The following is a 20,847-nucleotide window of genomic DNA, read 5'->3' as shown; positions in this document are numbered from 1 at the left end:
CCGGGTGAGGAGTCAGTTAAACTAGAACTAGCCAGCGCCAGGCTGGATAATCCCTGTCTGGATAATCCCTGTACGCATAGCAATTCTCTTAGAATAATACACAACTCACATAATGTTTTTTCTGTTGTGACTGTGTAAGAGGTAGATATGCATTCTACTGAGGTGGCAAATTATGATGCGTTCAGTTTATCACAGCACCAAGCAAACAATCTGAAAATTCCCGTCATATCAATTCCTAGATATGGTCGAAACTATTTAAAGTGCACTACGCATAATAAACGCAACATTATTAATATTGCTACTACGGATAATTTAAACAAAAACTCGTCAAAACAGCCCAATACTTATAATATGGGCTTTTTAAACATAAGATCATTGTCTCCCCAAACGTTATTAGTTAATGAGGTCATTAGAGACAACAATCTTAACGTCATTGGTCTTAGCGAAACCTGGCTCAAACCAGACGATTTTTTTGCGCTAAATGAGGCATCTCCTCCTAACTATACGAATGCACATATTGCCCGTCCCCTCAAAAGGGGTGGGGGGGGGGGGGGGGGGGGGTCCCAGTAATATACAATGAAAACTTTAACCTTAGCCCTAACCTAAATAATAAATACATATCGTTTGAGGTGCTTACTATGAGGTCTGTCACACCGCTGCCTCTCGACCTGGCTGTTATCTACCACCCCCCAGGGCCCTACTCGGACTTTATCAATGAATTCTCAGAGTTCGTTGCTGATCTAGTGACGCACGCCGACAATATAATCATAATGGGGGACTTTAATATCCATATGAATACCCCATCGGACCCTCAGTGCATGGCACTCCAGACTATAATTGATAGCTGTGGTCTTACACAAATAATAAATGAACCTACGCATCGCAACGGTAATACGATAGATCTAGTGCTGGTCAGGGGTGTCACTACCTCAAAAGTTATGGTAATCCCGTATACTAAAGTAATGTCCGATCATTACCTTATAAAATTCGAAGTTCTAACTCATTGTCAAAAAGCTAATAATAATAATAACTGCTAAAGCTATAACAGCCGCAACATTAATACTGCCACATCGATGACTCTTGCTGACCTACTGCCTTCGGTAATGGCACCATTCCCAAATTATGTCGGCTCTATTGATAACCTCACTAACAACTTTAACAATGCCCTGCGCGAAACCATTGATAGTATAGCACCGCTAAAACAAAAAAGGGCCCCTAAAAGGCACACCCCATGGTTTACAGAAGAAACTAGAGCTCATAAATGATCATGTAGAAAGCTGGAACGCAAATGTCGCGCGACGAAGCTTGAGGTTTTCCATCAAGCATGGAGTGACAGTTTAATAACTTATAAACACATGCTTACCTTAGCTAAAGCTAAATATTACTCAAATCTCATCCGCCTCAACAAAAACGACCCTACATTTTTGTTTAGTACAGTAGCATCGCCAACCCAACAAGGGACTCTTCCCAATAGCTCCACCCACTCGGCAGATGACTTTATGAATTTCTTTAATAAGAAAATTTAACTCATTAGAAAGGAGATTAAAGACAACGCATCCCAGCTACAACTGGGTTCTATTAACACAGATACGACTGTACATACGACGGATACTGCAATCCAAAATTGTCTGTCTTTTTGATGAAATAACATTAGAGGAACTATTACGGCGTGTAAGTGGGATAAAACAAACATGTTTACTTGACCCACTTCCTGGGAAACTTATCAAGGAGCTTTTTGTATTATTAGGTCCATCAGTGCTAAATATTATAAACTTATCACTTTCCTCTGGCACTGTTCCCCTAGCATTCAAGAAAGCGGGTATTCATCCTCTGCTCAAAAGACCTAACCTCGATCCTGACCTCATGGTAAACTACCGACCGGTGTCCCACCTTCCCTTTATTTCGAAAATCCTCGAAAAAATTGTCGCACAGCAGCTAAATGAACACTTAGTGTCTAACAATCTCTGTGAACCTTTTCAATCCGGTTTCAGGGCAAATCACTCTACGGAGACAGCCCTCGCAAAAATGACTAATGATCTACTGCTAACGATGGATTCTGATGCGTCATCTATGTTGCTGCTTCTTGATCTTAGCGCTGCTTTCGATACCGTCGATCATAATATTTTATTAGAGCGTATCAAAACACGTATTGGTATGTCAGACTTAGCTTTGTCGTGGTTTAACTCTTATCTTACTGACAGGATGCAGTGCGTCTCCCATAATAATGTGACCTCGGACTATGTTAAGGTAACGTGCGGAGTTCCTCAGGGTTCGGTTCTTGGCCCTGCACTCTTTAGTATTTACATGCTGCCGCTAGGCGACATCATACGCAAATACGGTGTTAGCTTTCATTGTTATGCTGATGACACCCAACTCTACATGCCCCTAAAGCTGACCAACACGCCGGATTGTAGTCAGCTGGAGGCGTGTCTTAATGAAATTAAACAATGGATGTCCGCTAACTTCTTGCAACTCAACGCCAAGAAAACGGAAATGCTGATTATCGGTCCTGCTAAACACCGACATTTATTTAATAATACCACCTTAACATTTGACAACCAAACAATTACACAAGGCGAATCAGTAAAGAATCTGGGTATTATCTTCCACCCAACTCTCTCGTTTGAATCACACATTAAGAGTGTTACTAAAACGGCCTTCTTTCATCTCCGTAATATCGCTAAAATTCGTTCTATTTTATCCACTAGCGACGCTGAGATCATTATTCATGCGTTCGTTACGTCTCGTCTCGATTACTGTAACGTATTATTTTCGGGTCTCCCTATGTCTAGCATTAAAAAATTACAGTTGGTACAAAATGCGGCTGCTAGACTTTTGACAAGAACAACAAAGTTTGATCATATTACGCCTATACTGGCTCACCTGCACTGGCTTCCTGTGCACTTAAGATGTGACTTTAAGGTTTTACTACTTACGTATAAAATACTACACGGTCTAGCTCCGTCCTATCTTGTCGATTGCATTGTACCATATGTCCCGGCAAGAAATCTGCGTTCAAAGAACTCCGGCTTATTAGTGATTCCCAGAGCCCAAAAAAAGTCTGCGGGCTATAGAGCGTTTTCTATTCGGGCTCCAGTACTATGGAATGCCCTCCCGGTAACAATTAGAGATGCTACCTCAGTAGAAGCATTTAAGTCCCATCTTAAAACTCATTTGTATACTCTAGCCTTTAAATAGCCCCCCCTGTTAGACCAGTTGATCTGCCGTTTCTTTTCTTTTCTCCTCTGCTCCCCTTTTCCTTGAGGGGGGGGGGCACAGGTCCGGTGGTCATGGATGAAGTGCTGGCTGTCCAGAGTCGGGACCCGGGGTGGACCGCTCGCCTGTGCATCGGCAGGGAACATCTCTGCGCTGCTGACCCGTCTCCGCTCGGGATGGTGTCCTGCTGGCCCCACTATGGACTGGACTCTTACTATTATGTTGGATCCACTATGGACTGGACTCTCACAATATTATGTCAGACCCACTCGACATCCATTGCTTTCGGTCTCCCCTAGAGGGGGGGGGGGTTACCCACATATGCGGTCCTCTCCAAGGTTTCTCATAGTCATTCACATCGACGTCCCACTGGGGTGAGTTTTTCCTTGCCCATATGTGGGCTTTGTACCGAGGATGTCGTTGTGGCTTGTGCAGCCCTTTGAGACACTTGTGATTTAGGGCTATATAAATAAAGATTGATTGATTGATTGATTGAAAACACATTTTTAGGTGTAATAATAAATGATAAAATGAATTGGAAATCTCATGTAAAAAAATATACAACATAAGTAGCAAGAAACACGTCAATAATGAACAAAGCAAAACATGTTCTGGACCAAAAATCACTTCATATTCTCTACTGCTCGCTAGTGTTACCATATTTGAGTTATTGTGCAGAAATATGGTGAAACAACTACAAATGTGCGCTTCATTCACTAACTGTGTTACAAAAAAGGTCAATTAGAATAATACATAATGTTGGATGTAGAGAACACACAAACCCATTATTTATTGAATCAAAAATATTGAAATTCAACGATTTGGTGAATTTGCAAACAGCTAAAATAATGTACAAATAAACTATAACCTGCTACCCAAGAATGTACAACAATTCTTCTCAACAAAAGAGGAGAAATATAACCTTAGAGAAAAATAATATTTAAAACATTTGTATGCTCGTACAACACTAAAAACCTTTAGCATATCTATTTAGAAATAAATAATGGAATGGATCAACCAAAGAAATCAAACAAAGTAGCAATATGATTCACTTTAAGAGACTGTTCAAACTACAAGTGTTCACAAAATACACAGAACAAGAATTATGATGAACATCTTGAACTCTTTTTTGTTTGTTTGTTTGTTTTTAGATAAATATTTATGTATTTAATATTTGTTTACTTAATATGGTATGTTATTTATTCACCGTTCTGTTACAGAGAACAAGGAAATGGGATAAAATTGCTATGATATGAAAAGGGGTAGGATTAAATAAGCTCAGCTTCTTCCTACTCCTTTTCGGACGTGCTGTAATGAAATTACTGGAAATATGTGATGCATTACATTGTATCTTATGCATGTTCGAAATAAACTGAAATTGAATGGTTTATAAATATCTCAAATACACAACTAGGTACCAATAGGTAAAAAATAAAAAAAAGTTGGTTTTGCATAATAAGTCCCCTATAAGTGGCATTTGGAACAATCAAGTTTAATTTCATTGAGTAAATCACACATGGAAAGATGATTGTCATGCTTAAAAACAGGAAAGAAAAAAACCACACACTAACAAAGTGTGAATTTGTGCACAGGTGCATCATTGCCTACTTGAAGGACTAGAAATACCCTAATGTACAAAAACATTGGAGGAAGTGAAAAGTAGGACCCAATACAACGACCCAATAGCAAGACTGCTTAGTCCAAAAGGTGAACTTCTAAAGATTTGAAGGATTCTACAGTACATTTCTTTTTAACGCTACTTCCTTTTAGGATGCTGCAGGGAAAAATAGATCCAAAGTTGTGTTTTAACTCGTAGCTGTGGACGACACCCTGCCATAGCTCGAAAATATACATTACTCCATTTTAAATGCGTGTTGGAACCTGAAAAGCAGGAAAAGTTCACAGACAATACGCAAATAGGCCAACTCAAATCAGAGCAGCGGCACCACAACTATTGCAACTCCCGCTGTAGATGTGACTAATCTGGACCGTACAGTATATGGCATCATAAACATCTGAATGACACCTGGTGGAATACCTTGTGATGAATTTGTGCACTTGACTGTATTAGTTTTGTACAATTACTGCTAATGTGTTACGGTTAGTACACTTTATTCCATGAAGAGCTTGTTTTATTACATACAGATAAGACTGATAAGTTTCCAGTCAGCTTACGGTTTATATGGCTGACCCATTAAGCGTGCAAACACAACGATTTCCTCTTTCATCTCCAAGTTGCCGTTTCCTGAAACAACAAGATTATATAACATGCCTGGCATGGATAATGTATAAAATCCACGGCATGGCTCCTTAAGGTTTTGCAATAATTCCGAACGAGGCAAAGTGCAAGATGGATAATGCAATATACTCGGGTGTGCTAGTGCAGGAAAGAAGCAACGGAATGGAGCAGCAGCGCAGAGAGCACAGAGGGCGCCAGGCCACCGCATCCTGCCGTGGTGTAGATTGTCCTGCCGTGAAGAGCCTGCGTTGGTCGAAACACGTTGCGAGTGCCAGTCCAGTTGGGGAACATTGCCAACTGGAGGTAAGTAACATAAAGAAAAAATCAACTAATACATCAGAACTCAAGCATCTTTCACCCAGCAGGCACATACATATTGATACAAGGTTGATTGTACATATGTGCAGAGGTGTGGACTCGAGTCACATGACTTGGACTCGAGTCAGACTCGAGTCATGAATTTGATGACTTTAGACTCGACTTGACAAAATGTAAAAAGACTTGCAACTCGACTTAGACTTTAACATCAATGACTTGTGACTTCACTTGGACTTGAGCCTTTTGAATTGACATGACTTGACATGACTTGCTACTTTCCCCAAAACCCAAAGATGAAAAAGTTATTCGGGAGCGCTCCGTATTTTTCATTGTGTACTTGTCTATCAGCGTTGCGTGTGTCAGCTGGTGTGCTCTCAGTACAACAGCCAATCAAATTAGATCTACTTTGTTTTCATCACACAGCATTCATCCAATCAAATTGCAGGACAACCAACGAAGAAGACATGTCCAAACCACACGCCAGTGAACAAAAAATGATACCTAAAATATTTTCGTTTGGGTATAAAAATTACGAGGTGGTCAACACAAAACGGTTTGCAGTATGCAACACATGCGGTTCGAAAATGACTGATGGAGAGGCAACAACTTCCAACTTCGTCCGGCATTTGAAGTTGCACAAAGAACGGTAAGTTTTGAATGTAAGATAACGTTTATTGGCTAAGTAACGTGACTTTTATTTGCTGTGTAGTTAAATCAGTGAGGCTGTAAACTCACTGCTAACGTTATAACGTTATTGCAAACACGGGAATCTGTTGCAGTTCACTACCTTATTCATACTTTTTGTTCAGTGATTTTTTAAGCAGGGTTACGTTAGTCAATATATCACACGTAACGTTAGACGGCGGTCAGCAGCACCGCGTATTTTAGCCACCTAAAAAAAGACAAAAATAGTAAAATAAAGGTCAGTTAAAATGTATACTATATTATGAATATGTGTACCGTTTTAGCTAGCTTTCTGACATACTGTTGGTTGTTTACCTCAGTGGTGCCCAACCACCGGGCCGCGGCCCGGTACTGGTCCGTGGATCGATTGGTATCGGGCCGCACAAGAAATATATATATATATTTTTTTCTTTTTTTAATTAAATCAACATAAAAAACACAAGATACACTTACAAGTAGTGCACCAACCCAAAAAAACTCTCCCCCCCTTTTGTTCTGGGCATTGAACATGAAGACTCTTCCTTCACTGTTCCGAGTGGCCATGAGAGTCTTGGCAGTGCCTGCCTCCAGTGCTCCAGTGGAGCGAGTTTTCAGCCATGGTGGCATCATACTACGCCCCCATCGTGCACAAATGACTGACAGACTCTTGGCTAATTTGGTCTTTTGCAAATGCAATGCAGCATAGGGCCCTGACATATAAAAAGTACAACTTTTTTGTTATGTTCACGTATATGTCATGTTTTTTCAATGTTAACACTTTTGTACAAATAAGTACATTTGCACTTTATTTTTCAATGTGTTTGTTCTGTAAAGGAATGAGTTAATGTTTAAAATGACTGGTTAATAGTGCTATTATAAAGTGCAATGTCAGCACAATTTTCTTTCCTGCAATTTAAAATGCACTTGTTTTAATAAATAAATACAGCGTTTGAAAAGCATACACAATCTGTGTTAATATATTAGTCTGTGGTTAAAAGGACTTGAAAGGACTCGAAACTCAAAAGGCAGGACTTAGGACTTGACTTGAGACTTTCCAGTCTTGACTTTGGACTTGACTCGGGGCTTGCCTGTCTTGACTCGGGACTTGACTCGGACTTGAGGGCAAAGACTTGAGACTTACTTGTGACTTGCAAAACAATGACTTGGTCCCACCTCTGCATATGTGTTTTATAAAACCGACTTCTAAACAACATTGCAAAATAGTTGCATTTGTAAATTGAGACAACGTTGATGTCTAACGTTGGATCCACGTTGGTGGTGGAAAAATGACCAAATTTCAAATCAATGTCAGAACCCGACATTGATTAAATGTTGTCAAAAAGCATGTTGTTTTATGTTTGAGTTGCTCAACGTCAGGACCTAGTTAGATACGTTTTAAACGTTTTAATGTCTCTTAATTGATTTACCTTTGGATGCGCTTCAGTCACATGTCGCGCTGACAAGTGTCAGGCTGGAATGTGCGGTGGAAAATTAATCTAATTACAGGAGAAATTGACACAACTGTACGAGCATTGTAGAAAAGGGTGTGTTGCTTGAAAAAATTATTGGTCCCTAGTGCAGGTTTATTCAAAAATAATGAGTTGAGAGATTTCTCTCATCGCAATGATGTTGCCCGTGCTGCAGGTAGTGGCCACATTGAGCACTTGTAAGACAGAAAAATGTCTAAGTCTTTGTCTCATGATCTATTGATTTAACAATTCAATAATTATGCCCACTTTACATCCATTGCAGCCAATCACCCTGGAAGGGGTGGGGGGCCTACATCTGATGTCCAGTGACGTGAGGCGGGGCCTCACCTGCCATCATGGAAAGAAAAAAAATGTAAAAAGAAAAAAAAATAATTAAATTGTTATATGTATCCAGTGATTACACTATAAAGTTATTTTCCATTTAACTTCACCAGTTTTAGATTATTTTTATTCAAAATCGCTGAATTTTCACATTTGCCGTTCAAATACTGAGAAGAGACGGTGCGGTGAACAGCAGCCAGTTGAGGCACGTCACTCAGTGCCTCAACATGGATTCCGGACTCGGCTAACTGCTGGCCTGCTGTGCAGTGAGACTGTATTGCTATATGAATTATATTATACATTTCCATAGTTTAGTTAGCTGAGGTATATAATGTACAGTGTATTTTGTCAACAACTGTATGTGTGTAACGTATTTCTTGTGCTGAGCGATCATAAAACGGCTGCAAAAGACGCACTGGAAGAGGCTCCAGTAATCCCGCCTCCTGCATCCCCGCCATAGAATTGTTATATCAACTAAAGCCCACACTTAAACTTTCCACGTGCAAGATTGAATCTATTTAAAAAAGTTATTTCATAAGAAGCCAAAAAGGGCAAAAACAATAATGTTCGTGTTGGAGGAGTTGTGAATGACTGCAGGGACACAACATTAATTCACAACTCCTCCAACACGAACATTATTGTTTTTGCACTTTTTGGCTTCATATTAAATAACTTTTGTAACCTATTTTCATGGGCTTTCCTCTTTGTGATGTTAAGTTCCTGTTATGCGCTGTTATACAGTATATGCCTTGAGCGCTTATTTTGAAGGCGCTAAGAGCGGAAGTGATGACACGGAGTGGAGCGGAGGTTTTTGAAAGAAGGTAAATAAAGTGGTCCTCGTGTAAACTGGAGCCTCCGTGTTTGTTATTTTGTAGTTTCATACAGTATAGGTGACATTTATAAACCCTCGGTTACACTTTTTTAAATAGATTCAATCTTGCAAGTTTAAGTGAGGGCTTTAGTTGCGGTGCGTGGACTTCATTTTTAAGTAAAGGTAAGACCATAATAACGTTTTTTTTAATTAAATGTGCTATTTTGTGTGCTACAGTTTGTATGTGTAAAGTTAAAGTTAAGTTAAAGTACCAATGATTGTCACACACACACTAGGTGTAATGAAATTTGTCCTCTGCATTTGACCCATCCCCTTGTTCACCCCCTGGTAGGTGAGGGGAGCAGTGGGCAGCAGCGGCGCCGCGCCCGGGAATCATTTTTGGTGATTTAACCCCCAATTCCAACCCTTGATGCTGAGTGCCAAGCAGGGAAGAATGCTGGTATGAGCTTTTAAACATAACCCGTTAACTGCTGCCAATCAAATGGTGAATAAGATACTCTTTAGGGTTCATATGTTTGTAAATCTGACTGTGATGAAGTCAGTGCCTCACCAGCCATCAACCTCACCGCACGTCACTGCTGGTGTCAGTTCTCAAGGTTTCTTCTTTTTCACCAGTTTCCTGTATTTTTATGTCTCAATTTCCCCTCTGGGATTAATAAAGTACTTCTGATTGTGATTCAATATCCACCTTGCAAAAATGACGGTAATTCAATGAGATGCACAGAGTATTACTTCAAAATCAACCTCATTTATCACGGTCAATGTATGTTTTGGTCATTTAATTTACTTTTCATGAATGGAATTTTAAAAAGAAAAAACAACTGGTTTATTTGAATTTCATTTTCAAATACACAAAAGAAAATTACAAACGGAGAGTATTTTTTGGGTTTTTTTGGTGTCGATTAACAATAACTAGATTTTTTTTAAACGGTTTAATTCTCGTTTTTTATTTTCTTTAAAGGGGAACATTATCACCAGACCTATGTAAGCGTCAATATATACCTTGATGTTGCAGAAAAAAGACCATATATTTTTTTAACCGATTTCCGAACTCTAAATGGGTGAATTTCGGCGAATTAAATAAATAAATGATAAATGGGTTGTACTTGTATAGCGCTTTTCTACCTTCAAGGTACTCAAAGCGCTTTGACACTACTTCCACATTTACCCATTCACACACACATTCACACACTGATGGAGGGAGCTGCCATGCAAGGCGCTAACCAGCACCCATCAGGAGCAAGGGTGAAGTGTCTTGCTCAGGACACAACGGACATGACGAGGTTGGTACTAGGTGGGGATTGAACCAGGGACCCTCTTGTCGCGCACGGCCATTCTTCCACTGCGCCACGCCGTCCCTAATTAAACGTCTTTCTAGTATTCGCTCTCGGAGCGATGACGTCACAACGTGACGTCACATCGGGAAGCAATCCGCCATTTTCTCAAACACCGAGTCAAATCAGCTCTGTTATTTTCCGTTTTTTCGACTGTTTTCCGTACCTTGGAGACATCATGCCTCGTCGGTGTGTTATCGGAGGGTGTAACAACACGAACAGGAACGGATTCAAGTTGCACCAGTGGCCCAAAGATGCGAAAGTGGCAAGAAATTGGACGTTTGTTCCGCACACTTTACCGACGAAAGCTATGCTACGACAGAGATGGCAAGAATGTGTGGATATCCTGCGACACTCAAAGCAGATGCATTTCCAACGATAAAGTCAAAGAAATCTGCCGCCAGACCCCCATTGAATCTGCCGGAGTGCTTGAGCAATTCAGGGACAAAGGACCTCAGGTAGCACGGCAAGCAATGGCGGCAGTTTTTTCCCGCAGACGAGCGAGCTAAACCCCCTGGATGTCTTGGCTCACACCGTCCCGAAGATGATCAAGAGAAGAATATCGACCCTAGCTTCCCTGGCCTGCTGACATGAGGGTATGTCTACAGAATATATTAATTGATGAAAATTGGGCTGTCTGCACTCTCAAAGTGCATGTTGTTGCCAAATGTATTTCATATGCTGTAAACCTAGTTCATAGTTGTTAGTTTCCTTTAATGCCAAACAAACACATACCAATTGTTGGTTAGAAGGCGATCGCCGAATTCTTCCTCGCTTTCTCCCGTGTCGCTCGCTGTCGTGTCGTTTTCATCGGTTTCGCTTGCATACGGTTCAAACCGATATGGCTCAATAGCTTCAGTTTCTTCTTCAATTTCGTTTTCGCTACCTGCCTCCACACTACAACCATCCGTTTCAATACATTCGTAATCTGTTGAATCGCTTAAGCCGCTGAAATCCGAGTCTGAATCCGAGCTAATGTCGCTATAGCTTGCTGTTCTTTCCGCCATGTTTGTTTGTGTTGGCTTCACTATGTGACGTCACAGGAAAATGGACGGGTGGTTAAAATCAGGCACTTTGAAGCTTTTTTTTAGGGATATTGCGTGATGGGTAAAATTTTGAAAAAAAACTTCGAAAAATATAATAAGCCACTGGGAACTGATTTTTAATGGTTTTAACCATTCTGAAATTGTGATAATGTCCCCCTTTAACAAAATTATTGATCCCTAGTAAACAGAAACAGAAAAACAGACCAAAATGGGTATTTTGTCATATTCAGACACAGGAAGTTATTTTTTTCAAAATGGGCCTGTGACTCTGGCTAAAATATCTCAAACGTCGTTACCAAATTTTGCTCTCATTTGTTTTAATAAAACAAACATTTGGACTGTTTCTTACCTTTCTGTGTTTGTATCTGAAGCAGCACTATCTATCCACAATGAAAACGTACTTTCTATGATCACATTTGTTTTGTGTTAAAGGTCAGAGAAGTATTTGATCTTGGAAATGTAATTGCCAGACACATTAATTCCTTCATTAATTTCATTTCAGAGCAGTAAAACAAGGTTTTTGCATCTTAAAAAAACCCCACAAACGCTGGCTTCCTGTATTGCTGATGCCATGTTTGTTATAAATACACTTGTTTGGGAAAAAAAACACTGGCTTCTGCTGGTTAAGCATTGTAGAGACATGCATCTGCTAGCTCACGATCGCCTCCACTTCTCCCAGTGAGGCACAAGCCTCCAGCTTTTTTTTCATCTATTTTAGAATCCGATTATGACAAATAACGATGTCACACATGATGATGTCAACATTAAACAGGCTTTAGATTCTACAGTGTACGAACTAGAAATTAATGATGTAATAATATATCTGCAAACATCATTTTAGCGACATTCTGCAAGCAGACCAGCAGTAAGCCATGCTCTCTTCCTTTGCTTTTTACTCAAGAAAATGTTTTTAAAAAATGTAATCATACAGAAAATACATTTATAACACAGGTTAATGCACAGGTATCAAACTCAAGATCTGGCCTGCCACGTTTTTTAAGTGGCCCGCGAAAGCCTGAAAATAATATGCGTCAATAAAGTACTTTATTTTTTCTTGCTAAATGTATTCATTCTTTCTATTATGACAGAAAAAATACATGTATTTCATGCGATTGCATATCTTTTAAACTTGAATATTATCCAATAATGCAACAAATGTTATATTATCATACAGTCCAAACATGTATTGTTGAAATTAAAACAAATACTTAAATATCTGCTGGACTTATGATTTCAAAGCAAGTTATTCATCAAATTGTACAAAGTAAAAATGACAATATATTTTACAGTAATAAAAAAACTGTGGTACTTTTTTTCTATTTACAGTAATATGCTGTAAAAAAAAAAAAAAAAAAAAAAAAAAAACACTAGAAATGTTATGGTAAAATTCTGGGTTGAATTGTTTTTTTATGGTATGGTATTGTACTGTAAAGTATAGGTATTTTTTTTAGTGTACATAAAAAAAATGTATATTATTCAAATGCATAGGCAATCATACAATATCATGAGGCGAATCCTTTTACAATTATATTAGTATATAGTCTGTTAGAATTGTCCCTCTTAGGGCAGCCATAACTGCGATGTGGCCCTCAATGAAAACAAGTTTGACACCCTTGGTTTGATGGAAAATATTAATATTTCTTTTGTGTTTTTATTATTTGTTTTTTGGGGGGAATTTTTTTCCATCATGAGCACGTTGCTGCTCTCTAGGCCAGTGTTTTTCAACCTTTTTTGAGCCAAGGCACATTTTTTGTGTTGAAAAAATGCGGAGGCACACCACCAGCAGAAATCACTAAAAAACTAAAACTCAGTTAACAGTAAAAAGTTGTCGCAATTGTTGGATATGACTTTAAAGCATAACCAAGCATGCATCACTATAGCTCTTGTCTCAAAGTAGGTGTACTGTCACCACCTGTCACATCACGCTGACTTATTTGGAGTTTATTGCTGTTTTCTTGTGTGTAGTGTTTTAGTTCTTTTCTTGCGCTCCTATTTTGGTGGCTTTTTCTCTTTTTTTGGTATTTTCCTGTAGCAGTTTTATGTCTTCCTTTGAGCGATATTTCCCGCATCTACTTTGTTTTAGCAATCAAGAATATTTCAGTTGTTTTTATCCTTTGTGGGGACATTGTTGATTGTCATGTCATGTTCGGATGTACATTGTCTTTACTCCACAGTAAGTCTTTGCTGTCGTCCAGCATTCTGTTTTTTTTTTACTTTGTAAGCCAGTTTAGTTTTAGTTTCGTTCTGCATAGCCTTCCCTAAGCTTCAATGCCTTTTCTTAGGGGCACTCACCTTTTGTTTATTTTTGGTTTAAGCATTAGACACCTTTTTACCTGCACGCTGCCTCCCGCTGTTTCCGACATCTACACAGCAATTTGCTATCGGCTGCCACCTACTGATATGGAAGAGTATAACGTGCTAAGTCTGTCGATCTCCAGACACTACAGAAACTCAACAACAACACATAACTTGCAGACTATAATTACTGGTTTGCAAAAAATATTTTTAACCAAAATAGGTGAAACTAGATAATCTCCCACGGCACACCAGACAAAGTGGTTGAAAAACACTGCTCTAGGCAAATACAGTATCACACGAAAGTGGAAGCAAAAAGATATAATCACGCTTTATGATCACATACGATACAATACTATAATACAGTATTTTTTCTTACAGGCCAGTATGCGGTCCTGTGTTTAAATCACTAGTTCCGGTTCCGGTGTCAGAATATATATTTTAAAAAATTGTTATATGAATTATAATAAAATAATCAAACCTTTTTTAAGATGTACTTATTGCTCTTCGGCACCAAAAAAGAAGAACACTTCGTTTTTTGATTTTCGTATTCATATAGTCTTTTAAAATAGTACTCAAATAGACTGGTAGTTTTTTGTTTTTCAATTTCCATTCATGAAAAGAAAATGAAATGACCAAAACATACACTGACCCCGTCACATTGGCCTATTGCGGAATCAAAGAATAATTCAAGATGAATCGTGACATTTTTCAACATAGTACCTCTGTTTTGAGGTTCTTAAGGTAGTCGACATTACATACCATCATGTAAAAAAATGAGAGTATGTACTCTCATAGTGTTTCTTTTACCCATGAAACGTTGCACACCCCTAATTTGTTGCCTGCGCTGCTATTTTTCTGACAAATACAACACATGGCCAAGTAGATAATGTTAAAAAATTATAACACAATGCATCCCCAGTGCTATTTTTGCGGGTGCTAAATTGAGATTGTATTTGTTTTTAAAAGTACCCACAGTTTGAGTCAAAAGTAGTGTTATTGCTGTGTGCTCAAAAACAACTTTTTAAATACACAAAACACTAAAAGTTGATGCACCCACCAAACCTCAAGTCCTTGCCTTCTATGTTCGATTCCACTTCTCATTATAACCTGAGTGACTAGCGTGACACCAATAGGAAAGTGTCATTGAAAGCATTGAGGGCGGCGATTTACTCTCATAATTGCACCAGTCACAATTACAGTAAAGCTGCACCTCTCAAGGCTGTTTGTTCGAGCTACACTACACCCTCATGATGCACTTACCTGGCTCTGGTCCACCTTGATTGACTTTTTAAAGAGGGTCCAGACCACGGCTTCATTACACGAAGGGGTGGTCAATGAGCCATTGTAGCGGTAGTAAGAGGTGAAATCCACATCGCCGAGCAGCTCGGCAATGGAAAGCTCCTCAGTGACCTCTACCTTTGAGCCTGTGTCCAAAATTATATTTTATTAGCCAAAAAACAAACTATTACATGAAAAGATATACTGCACACACCAACGCTTTGGATTGCTGCCATGTAGCCGCTCAGTTTTTTCCAGGCGTTGGTTGCCGAATCCGAGACAGAGTCATCAGAAGAATCATGTGACTACAGAGAAGAATTTAGGGAGTTGTTGTATTAGAGCTCAGTTCTTAGGAAGAGGAGAAGTTGTATCAGACTCACGTCATCATGTTCGGAAGAGCTGTTACTTCTGTCAGATGCAGCAGCCTAGAAAACAAAGTTGCAAGGCAGAATTTGATTTATTGATGTAATATTTAGCATCAATAGATTTCTTGTTACAATGAATGGCTGATAGTGAAAAAAGATACACTTAGCGATGCTATCGATTGAGGTTCCATTCCATTGAAGTGAAAGGTTTATGTAACTTTACATTGTTTTTGGTTACCGTTATCACATACAAGCTTAATAACTAGGACGCTTTAAAATAAGGAAATATTATAGCTATTAATATTCATAAGTAATTTAGCATTTCAAATTGAAAAATTCCCAGACAAAATGACAACAGCCAAAGTAACTGGGAACAAACATCAGTTCACAAATTACAGATCAATTTCATTACTCCCACGAAAAGATTGAAAAATTATTCCGAAAATGAGATGAATTGTCTAAACAAAAAAATGCTGTATATATAGGCATCCGTCCGTCAATGGTGACGATGGGATGCGCCTGGGGGAGGTCATTCTTTTTTGCTGTGGCTGGACAGCCCCACTCTGGAGTGATAGTCTCTGGTGCAGTTGTTACCTCCCCATACATCTGTATGGGGAGGGTTCTGACACAGGAGTGGGTGGTGCGTAATGCGGTTTTCGCTTTTGTCTCCTCGCCTGCAATAAGGACATGTGCTTCTCCTCGGCACGGCGGGTTCCTGGGGCAAAAGTCTGCCTCCAAACTTTGCGGTCTATTGCAGTTTCCTCCCAGTTGTTGTGGTCAATGCCTGCCTGTTTCATGTCACGTTTGCAAACGTCCTTGAATTGCAGAGTTGTATGGTGCCTGTTGACAATTCGCCGTACAGGACAGCTCTGGGGAGCCGGCTGGGGTACATCCTGTGGACATGGCCAAGCCATTGGAGGCAGTGTTGGCTGAGCATGGTGAACAGGCTGGTGGAGTGAGCACGTTCCAGGACTTCTGTGTTGGGAACTTTGTCCTGCCATGAGATCCCCAGGATGCGGCGAAGACAGTGCAGGTGGAAGCTGTTTAGTTGTTTCTCATATCTGGTGTAGGTGGTCCAGGCCTCGCTGCCATACATCAGTGTGGTAATGACGCTGGCTTGGTAGACCTGGAGTTTAGTGCTCGTGGATAGCTGGTTGTTCGACCATACTCTTTTGGACAGCCTGGCCATCACTGTGGCGGCTCTCGCAGGACAGGTGGCAAGTTCTGTGTCGAGTGACAAATCGCTGGAGATTGCGGATCCAAGGTATGTAAAGATGTTGACACATTCCAGAGTCTGAGTGTTGATGTAGATGGAGAGTGGAGTTACAGCATCTTGGCCCATGACATTGGTCTTCTTCATGCTGATGGTGAGACCAAACTCTTTACAGGCAGATGAAAGCCTGTCCATTAGCCTCTGGAGCCCGGACTTGGTGTGAAATGCTAGAGCTGCATCATCAGCAAAAAGTATTTCCCTCAGGAGGACACTGGTCACCTTGGTCTTGGAGCGCAAATGGGAGAGGTGTGTGTAGGAAGACACCTTCAGAACATGTGCCGAAAGCAGCAGACAGAACGAGGGGGAAGAACATTTCAAAGAGGGTTGGTGCAAGAACGCAGCCCTTTATACCGCTGCGGATTGGAAAGGCCTCTGATGTTTCTCCTTACCAACAGACGAAACCTTGTGTGTTTTCGTGGAATGATCTTATGACGCTAGGAGCTTTGGGGGGCAGCCGATCTTTGCAAGCAGCTTGAAGAGACCATCTCTGCTGACAAGGTCGAAAGGCTTTTGTGAGATCGACGAAGGCGAGATGCAAGGGTCTACTCTGTTCCCGGCACTTCTCCTGCAGCTGCCAAAGGGTGGAAATCATGTCCACTGTGGATCTTCCAACTCTAAAGCCACATTATGACTCAGGGTAGACACGTTATGCAAGGAGATGGAATCTAGCAAGGGCGACACGAGCGAAGACTTTCCCCACGATGCTGAGCAGGGAGATGCCGCAGTAATTATTACAGTCACTACGATCACACATCACAATGCTTAGATATATTTTGTAGACTAAGTTTACACTGCAGGCCAAAGTGGTCCAAATCGGTTCTAAATCAGATTTTTTTCCAGCTGACTGTTTACACTGCAAGTAAAATGTGATTTTCACCATACTCCAGTATAAACGCGCAGAGGGCCCATGGTGGCCCCAATGTGGCCTCGACATTACTAGCATGTGCAGTTCGATAAAAGGAAGTTGACCGGATTCCATAGATAAATAAATGATAAATGGGTTGTACTTGTATAGCGCTTTTCTACCTTCAAGGTACTCAAAGCGCTTTGACACTACTTCCACATTTACCCATTCACACACACATTCACACACTGATGGAGGGAGCTGCCATGCAAGGCGCTAACCAGCACCCATCAGGAGCAAGGGTGAAGTGTCTTGCTCAGGACACAACGGACATGACGAGGTTGGTACTAGGTGGGGATTGAACCAGGGACCCTCGGGTCGCGCACGGCCACTCTTCCATAGATGAACACAGGAGTCCCCATACTACTACAAAATTTATAAAAAAAATATGTGGCCACCATAGATATGGTCGCCACACCATAAAAAATGCAAAATAAATTAAAGTAATATAATGTATAAATGGATATATACAGTGTAATATTTTTGGTAACTAATCTTTCTATGACTGTTAAGTAGAGGAGGCATGGACTTCAGAACGTTGATCCCCGGATCAACGTTAGCTTTATTTTTCAACTCACATGTAAGCAAGTACGCCACAGCCTCAATTCCGGTCCTTCAACAATCGCTATTTCTTCGGAATCAAAAAAATGTATTCATATATTCCATATAGCCTATTATTTGCACACTATTGACTAGTGATGCACCGAAGATTTGGCCGTCACAAAAGACTTTGGTCACAGAAATGTTGTGATTAAGTGTCCTCTTCCGCTGGCGGGCTGCATCTCTCCCAGCGCACACGAATGACGAAAAAGTCAGATACGGGCCGCATTGCACTTAGACTCAAGTCACATTTGAAAATGTGGCCTGAATCTGATGCCAAAAGATCAGATTTGAAGCACTTTGGAGTGTTTCGACATGCAAAAAAATCTGATATTTGTCACTGAGGGCAGAATAAACCAGAATTTCAGTGCGGTTTAAATGGGGCTGTTGTGTACCCCAGGTTCCAGTTCTAAAACCAAAATGATTCAACCTGTATATAAAAACTGTAAAATCACAAAGAACCTAAAACTAATACTATTTGCAGATGACACTACTGCATTTTTCCCAGTGGAAAATATTTAACTACATAAAATTGTTTATTATTCTTGGACACATGAAGAGTAAAATATACCTAAACAACCACAACAGAGTAGGCACTCTAGGGGGGTGTCATCAATCAATCCGAGAGTCTCGACCAAGAGGAGAAGAATGAAAATTTCCCCATGTACCCAACATTGAGATTTTTTGGAAGGATCCTATCAAAACAAATTTAATATAGTGCTCCACTACGATTCAAACTCAGTTTAACAGCCCTTGAGATGAGCAGGGTAGGGCCCCTTTTATAAGGGATGTTTGCTCAGATAGGATATTAAATACTGGTTATTAAATACATAACTCGCACTGATCTTAACCACAATAACCTTGAATCTGTGTGGGCAGAAATCAAATTCACAAACGCAAAGCCGGTACTGATAGGGACTGTATACAGACCCCCTAATCAGAGTGATTTCTATGGTGCTCTCGATGAGTGCTTAGCTGGTGTAGACAACGTGGAGAAAATTATAACTGGAGATCTGAACACAGTTATTCAACGCAGAGATGCGCCTGTCTTCAAATCTTACAGCAAGCTTTGTAATCTACACGGCCTATCCCAGCTAATAACACTACCCACAAGGGTGTGTGATTCCACCCAATCAACCATAGATCTCATTCTCACATCAGACCGGCATAACATAAAAAATAGTGGGGTCATGATCTGTAGTCTTAGCGACCACTATCTAACCTTCTGGACCCGCAAAATAACTAAACCCAAAGCCAATGGCCACATAACAGCTCAATCCAGATCCCTTAAAACATCCAGTGATAATTTCAACCTTAAATTAGGTGAGTGGGACTGGTCCCCTGTGCTCACGAGCAACCTGGTCGAAGATGCTTGGGATCGCTTCCAAACAGCGTTCCTAGCGATACTAAATGATATGGCTCCCGTGAGAACAGTCAGGATCAAAGCCCGCTCTGAACCATGGATGAATCCAGACCTATTAGCTGCCATAAAAGACAGAGACAGAAAATACTTTGAATACCAAAAGTGTAAAACCGAAGTAAATAAACAACCCAATAATGATAACCTCAAATCACTCCTTACAACACTCAAAAAGCAATGCAATAAATTAAGAAATAAGGCAAACAACCTGACTAACTCTCTAAAATAAAATTACATTAACGACAAAATAGAGGAAAACACAAATAAGCCACGTGAGTTCTGGAAAATTCTTAACAACCAGCTTCCTGGATGCAGCCAGAAACTTAAAACCAGACTCACCAACATCACCATCAAGGAGGGTGACTCCCTCGTTACAGACAAAATTTAGGTAGCAAGCAGACTCAACACCTTTTTCACCAGCATAGCCACAACTCTGGTTGACAAGCTGTCCCACCACTCTGATCGTTTTGTTGTGGAACACATTAAAGCTTTCTACAGAAAGCTAGGAGTAATCAACAACAATTTCAAGTTAGAAATGGTCTCAGCTGACGAGGTGCTTAATAAATTGAACGCGCTCCACCTAAACAAGGCCACCGGCCTTGACAATATTCCCTCCAGATTCCTCAGGGACTCTGCCATGACCATTGCTCACATACTTAACCTCTCAATCAAACAAGACCACGTACCCAAGGATTTCAAGATAGCAAGAATAACCCCCCTTTTTAAAAAAGGTAGCAAATTAGAACCTAGAAACTACCGACCTGTTTCTATTCTCAGTTCTATTTCGAAAGTAATGGAAAAAATAGTTTATGAACAGGTCGATAGATACCTTGCTACTAATAAACTCATGTACAAATTCCAATCCGGCTTCAGAACTAACCACTCAAATGACACATGCCTTCTCTATCTGACCGACCACATCAAACATGAGGTGGACGCAGGCAAATAGTGCGGCATGGTCATGCTGGACCTTCAGAAGGCCTTTGACACCGTTAACCACGCTATACTTTTGGATAGGCTCAGAGCAATCGGATTTGATAAAACCTCATCGAGCTGGATGCAATCTTACTTGGAGGGGAGGAAACAGGTGGTAGAGATGAACGGCACTGTGTCCCGCCCCCTCTCAGTAAGCTGTGGAGTCCCCCAAGGCAGTTTATTAGGGCCTTTACTGTTCCTAATATACGTAAACGACATGTCATCAGCATGCGACTGTGAATTGTTCCTGTTTGCGGATGACTCGGCCCTGCTGA

General features: G+C 40.4%; 1 protein-coding gene across 4 annotated transcripts in view; it reads right to left on the bottom strand.

Annotated features, from left to right (window-relative positions):
* Positions 1-4,352: 4,352 nt before the first annotated feature.
* The window catches only part of LOC133610950 (putative carbonic anhydrase 3), a 49,584-nt gene continuing 33,089 nt past the window's right edge, over positions 4,353-20,847 (bottom strand). For all 4 annotated transcript variants that reach the window (XM_061967736.1, XM_061967734.1, XM_061967737.1 and 1 more), the window contains 4 exons: positions 15,416-15,460; positions 15,250-15,340; positions 15,018-15,181; positions 4,353-5,752 (listed from right to left, as the gene is read on the bottom strand). In XM_061967736.1, the coding sequence (XP_061823720.1) occupies positions 5,594-5,752; positions 15,018-15,181; positions 15,250-15,340; positions 15,416-15,460 (459 nt within the window). In that variant the 3' untranslated portion in view covers positions 4,353-5,593. The remainder of the gene's footprint in view (positions 5,753-15,017; positions 15,182-15,249; positions 15,341-15,415; positions 15,461-20,847) is intronic.

The sequence above is a fragment of the Nerophis lumbriciformis genome, linkage group LG11 (genome assembly GCF_033978685.3).
Source record: "Nerophis lumbriciformis linkage group LG11, RoL_Nlum_v2.1, whole genome shotgun sequence".
In the NCBI taxonomy this organism is placed as follows: domain Eukaryota; kingdom Metazoa; phylum Chordata; class Actinopteri; order Syngnathiformes; family Syngnathidae; genus Nerophis; species Nerophis lumbriciformis.
Note: the sequence above shows the minus strand (reverse complement) of the source record. Positions and strands in the feature narration are given on the sequence as shown.